Below are 9,664 nucleotides of genomic sequence, written 5' to 3' on the forward strand. Positions count from 1 at the left end.
GCTGAGCATCTCCACCCAGTTGGTCTAATTAACAAAGACTTGAGCCCTAAAAAGTTAATCAAGACCTAAAGAACCAATGGCTCCACTGCTGCTGATCATTACTTGATCATCAAGGCAGTTGCAAAGCAGGATTAAGCCCACGTACGGACACAAACAGAGGCGGTAACGTTACCGCTTCGTTGGGAGGCGGCGTCCTCCACCTCACCACCCTCCATTCCCGAGCTCGCTTCGCTGCCCACCTCACGGGTCTAGGGTTTCCTCGCCCCCTCCGCCTATATAATGCCTCCCCTTCCCCTCCGCTCCTCAACCACTCCATCACCTCTCCCTCTCCCTCCCTTCCCCTTGCTTTCTCTCGTTCCTATCCACTGCGAGGAGGAACTACCACCACCACTACTAGAGCCTCTCCTTCTGCCATGGCCTACCGCGGCGGCGGCCGGGGTGGCCGCGGCGGCGGCGGCGACCGCGACCGCGGGGACCAGCGCCCACCGTACGGCGGAGGCGGGGGCGGCCGCGGCTTCGTGTGGCCACCCCCGCCGTCCACGCCGCGCCCGGTGCCGGTCCAGTACCAGGTGCCGATGGGCTACCGCGCGCCCATGGTGCTGCCGCACCAGGCAGCGTACGGGGCGCCGGCGGCCGTGTACCGGGCACCCGCGCCCGCGGGGCCTCCGGTCTCCTTCTCGCCTGCGCCTCGCGCGGTGGCGGTCACCATCCGGGCGCCTCCTCCCTCGGCGTCGCCGGCTCCGGCTCCGGCTCCGCGGCAGCTGGCGCAGGGCGCCGCCCCCACGCGGGCGTCCGAGCCGGCCCCGGCCGCCTCCACGCCGTCTGCCGCGGCGCTGGCGAAGGAGGTCGAGAAGAAACTGTTCGTGTCCGAGACCGCGCTGGCGCCGCCGGCCGCGGCTGCTGCTGCGGCCGTGGCGGCCGCGCAGGGCGCCGCTGCCTCTGACGCGGAGGACGCGTCGGACGTGGATCTGGCGCCGGTCTCCAAGAAGGGGCTCGCGCACCCTGCTCGCCCGGGCGTCGGCACCGTCGGCAAGAGTGTGAGGATCCGCGCGAACCACTTCCTCGTCGACGTCGCCGACAACAGCCTCTACCACTACGATGTGAGCTAACTGCTAACCCGCCCTCCTCCTCTATCTCCCATGGATTATTTACTCGATCGTCTCTGCTCGTGTACATGTATGCCTCGTTAGATCTGGTAGTTTCGTGTGAAATATGGATTTTTATGTTGTTGTCATGCGGTGTGTGATGGTCTGCTCTCGGTTTGGTTGTTGTCTTTTTACTCTTCTGCTGGATCCCAGCTTTTCTTTTTGTGTTCTTGTGCTTTCTCGTTTGTACCTGCCCATGCGGGGAACGTTGCAGCAGTACATGAACAGCTTGCGCCTCCGATCCCATCCTGCTGATGTTTGGTTGGAGCGCACGTTCATACGGGGCTTTCTCTTGCGCCACTGTGCGACATAGCTCCCGGTCCCGGTCTGCGTTTCCCCTTGCTTTGGTCGCCTGTCTTGGATCCTTGCTGAGCTTCTGGGTCGGTGATGGGATTGATCTTGATCGGGCCACTCTCTAGTCCATGGGTGATCGGTCCAAACGCCCACACCTTTCTAGTGAAACGACAGGTTTCCTCCAGGAGCATGCAGCAGCACGTTTTTGGAGCTTTCTCATCTTGATGCTTGGTCAACTTTTGTGTTCAGCAGCCTGCAGTGATCAGGCGTCGTTTCTCTGCAACAATTTGCTCTTAGTTTTGGACGGTTTCCTGAGGTAGTGGCCTAGTGGGTCTGCAGATGTGCAGGCCAGTTCCCCGTTTCGTGAAAAGCTCTTCTTGGGTGAAAGATGGCAAGCCTGAACATCAAACCGATAAGAACTGGCGCAGATGCACTGAAAATCGCATCCTGCAGATTCTCGGTCGGTTGCATCCGTTTGGTGCGTGTTGTTTCGATGGCTGTCGTTTGAGCAAAAGCTTTTCCAAGCAAGAGCTTTTGATTTTCTTTTCATGTCGATCTTTGGCTTGCTTTCTTGTGATGCTTTTCATTCTCTTCGTACGAAGTTGGTTGAACTTTTTTGCTTTGAATCGTCAAATCTCTTGTCGGCTTATACAGTGAGCCTCATGCCGTGCGATGCATAGTTACAAAACGACTAATTTGCTAACTTGTACGCATAGTTACAAGCCGTCTTGATCTTTTTCTTTTCTTGATTCGACAGTGCAGTTTTTGCTGCGCTTTTTTTCCTTTTCGTACGTGATTTGCTTTGAGGTAACGATGCAGCAGTCCATGGACGAGGCTTTCCGATCTCATCCTGCTAATTGGTGTTGGTCGGAGCCAGTTGCATTGGGGACTTTCTTTGTTGTTGGTCGCTTGTTTTGGATCCCTGCTAGTAATTGCTGGGGGATGTGAGAGCTCACACCTTTGAAAGCGAAACTAAAGGTTTCCTAAATTCCGATCCTCCAGTTGCTAGCATGGAGCGACTGTTTTGGACATGGTGTGCACGTGACTTGAACGTTGGTCTCTTCGAGATGACAAACATCGCAGCTATCCCGATCTCGTCCTGCTCATGTCATGGACGTTGGTTGGAGTGCACGCATGTTCATACGGGACTTTCCCTCTTGCAGTTTGTGCACCATAGTTCCATTCCTGCGTTCCCCAATGGTTGGTCGCGAGCTTTGGATCCTGGTTATTTTGGTGCTTCTCATCGTTGAGCGTGACCAGACATAGCTGTTTGCGTTTCTTCTCTGATACTTTCGCTCGTTTTTTGTACGCTTCCTATAGCAAGGGGGGATGCAGTGATCCTCTGTTTGTCGAGGATTGTGTCGGATACTCTGTAGTGTACTCATTGGGCTTCAAGGGCCTGTCTTGCATTGTGCGTGAAAACTTACGTTTCTTGCTTCTTGTGTGAAAGATGGCTGTAAGGCGTGTCCTGCAATTTCTTCGGTTGGCTGCCATTTGGGCAGCAGCTTTTGATGCTGCAGCTACTGCTTGATACGTATTTTGGCATCTTCTTTACTTTCTTCTCCTTTTGGATCTTTTGCTCTTTCTTTATCACTGTCTGTTTTGATTTGAAGCGTACTTGCTGAACTTTTGCTTTTACTACGGTCAGATCTCCAGTTGTGTTTGGACAGTGAGCCTCCCATGGGGCCGGTTTGTGTCTGGACTCGATTCTTTGTGCTCTCCCCCTTTTTTGGAAATCTTTTTTTTTTGTGTGTGTGGAGTTCTCGTCATTTACTTATTTGAGCTACGGGACCTGCTGTAAATAGCCAAGGAAATTCTTTGCGCTGGACAGGAATATGCCATATCCCTTGTTCTGAGTCGCAAAGTAGTGAAATCCGTAGGATCACTCACCAACGGACAGGATTTTTTGGGAGATAAAACTATCAGTGTCACGCCCTTTCGTCCCCTACCCTCACTTACCCCGATCCCCATCCCCAGCCGCTTAGCAAAGATAGATCCAACAAAATCCGCCCGCTGCAGCTGCTGGATTACTGGCCAGCAATCTTAGCTGCTGGATCTCTACGGCCCGGTCGCCAAAGAAGTGCCGCTTCACACGATCAATCGTGCCAAGCTACTAGCACTATGGTCGCCAAACCCCAATACAAACATTCTTCAACCCCACTCTGGTTTGATTGGCTTGTTGTTCTACCCAGAATTTGACGATTTTCTTTATAAATTTGCGGTAAGTCACTTACATTTTGTTTACAGTTGGTGTCTGATTGAATGAATGAGTTTTTTTTTGTCCGAAAGCGTTGCCAAATTCTCCTTTATGTGGATATTAGCACGCTATCTTTTCTGCTACCTAGCCCTAGGATGAGGCGGCATCTAATCTGTCTTGTTAACTGAATCTAGGATGTGAATTTTGGTTTGTTTGCATTGAATCTAGGTTAATTTAATTCATTTAAATTTTGTTTACTTTCATGAATGTGAACAGTTTGGTGCAAAAGTCTTTCCAAATTCTCCACTATGTGGATGTTAGCACCCTGACTATATGTGCATGTGAATCTATTCTGTTTTGTTAACTGAGTCTAGGATGACAATTTCGTCTGGCTTTCACTGAATCTAGCATAGTTAATTTGTAGTGTTTGTATATATGATGTGATTTTTAAAACTATGTTTTAGTTTAACCCAGTAAAGGATTATGATTAAGATTGCCTGGCATTTACTTTCCTTCAGGTTGCCATTAATCCTGAGTCCAAGTCAAGAGCAACGAACAGGGAAGTTCTTAATGAACTCATCAAGTTGAATGGGAAGTCAACTCTGGGTGGCAAATTGCCTGCCTATGATGGACGGAAGAGTCTGTATACTGCTGGTCCTCTTCCTTTTGATTCAGAGGAGTTTGTGGTTACCCTGGTTGATCCAGAAAAGAAAGAGAAAGAAAGGTCTTCCCAGCTCTTGGGTCATTTTACTGGACTATATGAAACTTATCTGCAGCTGTTTAATCCTTTTGATTTTGTAGGGCGGAGAGAGAATACAAGATCACAATTCGAATTGCTGGAAGAACAGACATGTACCACCTTCACCAGTTTCTGCGTGGAAGACAGAGGGACATGCCTCAAGAGACCATACAAGTACTTGATGTTGTCCTCAGGGAGTCTCCGTCTTGGAAGTATAATAGCTGTACTCGAGTTCTTCTCTTGAATTTTCTTAACCACATCTATCTGGGGCACTGACAAATTCTTGGTAATAACATTTTAATTGCAGTTATGTTACAGTATCCAGATCCTTTTTCTCTACTACTTTTGGTCACAGAGGAGACATTGGCGAGGGGCTTGAGTGTTGGAGAGGTTACTACCAGAGCCTACGCCCAACACAAATGGGGCTTTCACTGAATATAGGTAACATCCTCTAATGGTGTTGTTGTTGACCGCATGTTTTTTTGTTTGATCTGTTTGATGCAGTAATTTACATTTTTTTCCTGTTGCTTTTTTCAGATATATCTGCAACATCATTTTTTAAGCCTGTGACAGTGATCAAATTTGTGGAGGAGTTCCTGAGCATACGTGATACCTCTCGGCCTTTGTCAGACAGAGATCGTGTGAAGGTAAAGATTTCCATGCTGAGAATCTGCAAGACTTCCTGTACAGTACGACAAGCTATTGACTGCCTTTTGTTGACTAATCTTGTTTGACTTTAATGATGTTCAGATAAAGAAAGCACTACGTGGAGTTCGCATTGAAACAAATCATCAACAGGACCAGGTCAGAAGATACAAGATAACTGGGGTTACTCCCATGCCTATGAGCCAGCTGATGTAAGTATCTATCTGCAAAGGCTACCTTCCTTTCCCCTTTTCTGTACAGCATTTATGTTTTGGATAATTAATTATAAGATTGTGCATGTTTGCATGTGGGTGTATGTGGGCTAGGTATAAGACATGGTCTGGGAGTAGGAAATATGATGTGGATATAATATTGGCTGAGGTTGAAAACTATGATGTGTGTTCCTTAGTGAAGATTAATGCTGAATTGCTTGTAAAACACTTACTAACTTCTAGCTAATTTGTTCTGTATTGTAACAATTTGAATGCTCTGACATTTGTCAACATTGCTATATCAACTTATCATACATTTTTGTGATTTTAGATTTCCTGTTGATGAGAAGGGAACTAGACAGACTGTTGTGCAGTACTTTTGGGAAAAATATAACTACAGATTGAAGTATAGTTCTTGGCCGTGTCTTCAGGCTGGCAGTGATTCGCGGCCTGTATATTTGCCTATGGAGGTACTGTATCCATTGTCATTCAGTTGTAGTTTAAATTATTTGTGTTATGCTTAATGTTTATTCAAAAAATGTTTCTAGGTTTGCAAGATTGTTGAAGGGCAGAGATATTCTAAGAAGCTAAATGACAGACAAGTGACCAACATACTTAGAGCAACCTGTAAACGTCCTCAGGAGAGGGAGCAGAGCATCCATGATGTACGCATCAATACATTTTTATTTCTTTGCTGTTTATTAGAATAATTATTTTCTCTGTTGGATATCATTTCTTATGACAATTTTTTTTTAATTTGCCACATAGATGGTTCTGCATAACAATTACGTGGAGGATAAGTTTGCTCAGGAATTTGGCATCAAAGTCTGCAATGACCTTGTTTCTGTTGAAGCCCGCGTGCTGCCTCCACCCTTGGTAAATTTTCTAGATTCTTTTTTTGTTTGCTAAAAGTTTCAAGTGCCGATGGATCACTGCCATTTCATTTTTTAGAGGACTAATCAGTTTGTTTATTGTGTTTCAGTTGAAATATCATGACTCTGGTAGGGAGAAAACTTGTGCGCCAAGTGTTGGACAATGGAACATGATCAATAAGGTGAATGCTATGCTCGTAGCTACAAATGACTCTGCACTGTTTGCTAACCTTTAGGAGTTAGGAGTACCTCTCTTTTTTTAATGTTGGAAAAACTATCAATACCAATTTTTCTAGATCAATCTTAAGATGTAAGAAAGCTGTCTTACTACTGTTTGTTTTGAAACATTTTCCAGAAAATGATCAATGGAGGAACTATTGATAGCTGGACTTGTTTGAACTTTTCATGCATGCGTCCTGAGGAGGTACAGAGGTTCTGTATGGATCTGACTCATATGTGCAATGCCACTGGAATGGTAAGTTGTCCACTTCTTGGATGTGTTATGATGTATTTTATTTTCCATAAGATTTGTATAATTACAGTTGGCTTCTTATCATCTCTGTAGAATGTCAATCCACGTCCATTTGTTGAAGTCAAGTCAGCTGCCCCTAACCATATAGAGAATGCTTTGAGAGATGTACACAGGAGGGCCACACAAATGGTTGCCCAACAGGGAACGGGAAATCAGCTACAGCTTCTAATTGTAATCCTGCCTGAAGTCAGTGGTTCTTATGGTAAGCATACTACTACACAGGTTGTACACGCACCTTTGCTATTTATTGGAATTTTTTGTTGTATATTTGACTCCCTTACTTTTGCAGGAAAAATTAAAAGAGTCTGTGAGACTGAAATTGGAATTGTATCTCAATGTTGCTTGCCAAAGCATGCTAGCAGGCCAAACAAGCAATATCTAGAAAATGTTGCACTCAAAATCAATGTCAAGGTCTCAATATCTACACCCTTTGTGAAATCTTTGTTTCGGTTCTTTCTTGCAGGAATTTAATGATTCTTTTCCTTAAGCAGGTTGGAGGGCGCAACACAGTTCTTGAGCGAGCCTTTGTACGCAATGGCATACCCTATGTGTCAGAAGTCCCAACTATCATCTTTGGTGCTGATGTCACACACCCACCACCAGGAGAGGACTCTGCATCATCCATTGCTGCTGTTAGTTTCTTCTCATAACTGTCAATTTCCCAACATTATTCAGTTGTATGATCTGATCTTACAATGTGATATTCCTGTTGTTACTTGGTTCTAGTAATGATGTTGTATCTTTTCTTGAATTTGTGTAGGTGGTGGCATCAATGGACTGGCCAGAAATCACCAAGTACAGAGGTCTGGTTTCTGCTCAACCACACCGACAAGAGATAATAGAAGATCTATTTACTGTCAGTAAAGATCCACAGAAGGGGCACAGTGTTAATGGTGGCATGATCAGGTTTGTTTGTGATTGATCTGAGTTTACTTACTGTTAGTTCTCATATTTTTTTTCCAGGGAACTGACTTGGTCTTGTTTGTAGGGAGCTACTGATTGCTTTCCGCAGGAAAACAAACCGCAGGCCTGAGAGGATAATATTCTATAGGTGTGTGTTCCAGATTCTTGTTTTCGGTTCATCTTTGTATTCTGTTGTGAATAATGTTGAATGATCACTCATATACAGGGATGGTGTAAGTGAAGGTCAATTCAGCCATGTACTACTTCATGAAATGGATGCTATCAGAAAGGTAACATTTTTCCTGCATCATCATGTCTGTAATTTTGATTTTCTTTGCTATATGCCCATGTTGTTGATGGTTTTGTGACTATTGTCCCTTTCCATTTCAAGGCTTGTGCTTCCTTGGAGGAAGGATATCTACCTCCAGTCACGTTCGTGGTTGTCCAGAAAAGGCATCACACGAGGCTTTTCCCTGAGGTTCATGGAAGGCGTGATATGACTGACAAAAGTGGAAACATTCTTCCAGGTTAGTGGTTTTGGTGTCACACTGTTATTGAGTACAATATAGCTGATGCTTCTAAGCAGTTGCTGATATGGGATTTTCTTGTGCTTTGCTTGTGCTCCAGGAACTGTGGTTGACCAAAGGATTTGTCATCCTACTGAGTTTGATTTCTACTTGTGTAGTCATGCTGGTATTCAGGTAACTATGTTGGTACATTGACACTTTTTTTTCCAGAAAATCATCTATCCAGATATTGAGTGTCGAAATATTTATTGTCAGGGAACAAGTCGGCCCACCCATTACCATGTCCTTTATGATGAGAATCATTTTACTGCTGACGGCCTACAGTCACTGACCAACAATCTTTGCTACACGTAAGTTCCAACTCTTCCCTCATGACTGCTCTGTCTCACTCTGACTTTTGGTCTACTTAACATCTCTCTGCATTATGCAGCTATGCTCGTTGCACCCGTGCTGTGTCAGTGGGTAAGTTATTATCGTATCTCTTCTGCTTCCGAGTAATTTTCTCAGTTGAAGCTTGATTCATTGATATAAGCTCTTTCTCTGTGGGCATGAAACTTGAGAAATGTCAAGTTCTTTTATGTAATTCTAACTGCAAACTGGAGTAAAATAGAGAACGGGCTCTTTTGTAGCATGTTGTTTGAAAACTGTTGATGTATTGCCATGTAGATTGGTTCACTGAGGGAACACATGTAGTATTCTTAATGTTAATGTCTCTGCAATGTGATATCTGAATTTTGATTGACATAAATAGCCTGGTATATTGTTATCAGCTCTAAACATCACCTTTATCTGCTGGATTCATGATCGTCATTTCTTTGTTATGGTTAATCCTACTGTTGCCTTGTAAGGCTGTAAATATCATATGGACATCTATTTTCTTGAACCATTCATCACTTCTTCATACTCTTATGTTCTAGTTGCGATATAGTTGGTTAACCAGCCATCACTAATGGGATGCTTTTGTTTTCCAGTCCCACCTGCCTACTATGCCCACCTTGCCGCATTCCGTGCTCGCTACTATGTGGAAGGAGAAAGCTCGGACGGTGGCTCAACCCCTGGCAGCAGTGGGCAGACAGTAGCTCGAGAGGGACCTGTGGAGGTGCGTCAACTTCCGAAGATCAAGGACAACATCAAGGACGTCATGTTCTACTGCTGATCTGCTCCAAGTTTGCATATAAGTTTTCTTTTGGCTGGGTGATGGAGATGCCGAGATGTTGGTGAGAGGTGTTTGATGGTTCTGGTGGTTTTCTTCTGGTGTACTTGTCATGAATTTGGAGCTGGTTGCTAGGTTATGACTGAAGTTGTTGGTCTTCAAGGCCTGAAACTCTGGATGAAACCAATGCAAGTACTCTTTTAAGTTTATGTTCTCTGTGAGTGGCTTCCTGTTTGCTATTTTCTTAGATGTCTGGCTTGCTGCTTGCTATTTTCTTATATGTCTGGCTTGCTGCTTGTCTGCTTGACATGTCATTTTTCTGGAGAAAACGAGATGAATTTTTCAGTATAACTTAATCCTTTTAATTGCACAATCAGTTTTGATCTATTTGGTTCTGGACTCTGGATGGTCAAGTCCATTCTACATGTTACAAACTTAAGTTCGT

At 44.9% G+C, this 9,664-nt stretch overlaps 1 protein-coding gene across 1 annotated transcript; it reads left to right on the forward strand.

Annotated features, from left to right (window-relative positions):
* The first annotated feature begins 339 nt into the window (after nucleotides 1-339).
* Nucleotides 340-9,435, forward strand: LOC120649433 (protein argonaute MEL1-like). Its single transcript, XM_039926223.1, has 22 exons — nucleotides 340-1,100; nucleotides 4,155-4,360; nucleotides 4,438-4,587; nucleotides 4,683-4,816; nucleotides 4,913-5,022; nucleotides 5,126-5,232; nucleotides 5,564-5,702; nucleotides 5,781-5,897; nucleotides 6,001-6,108; nucleotides 6,215-6,286; nucleotides 6,460-6,579; nucleotides 6,670-6,838; nucleotides 6,926-7,047; nucleotides 7,128-7,268; nucleotides 7,397-7,542; nucleotides 7,625-7,687; nucleotides 7,766-7,829; nucleotides 7,931-8,066; nucleotides 8,167-8,240; nucleotides 8,322-8,416; nucleotides 8,497-8,528; nucleotides 9,038-9,435. Exons 1-22 carry the CDS (start codon nucleotides 414-416, stop codon nucleotides 9,220-9,222), a joined length of 3,177 nt encoding a protein of 1,058 aa, XP_039782157.1. The 5' UTR covers nucleotides 340-413; the 3' UTR covers nucleotides 9,223-9,435.
* The last annotated feature ends 229 nt before the right edge of the window (nucleotides 9,436-9,664 follow it).

This window comes from Panicum virgatum, chromosome 9K (assembly GCF_016808335.1).
Source record: "Panicum virgatum strain AP13 chromosome 9K, P.virgatum_v5, whole genome shotgun sequence".
Taxonomy (NCBI): Eukaryota; Viridiplantae; Streptophyta; class Magnoliopsida; order Poales; family Poaceae; genus Panicum; species Panicum virgatum.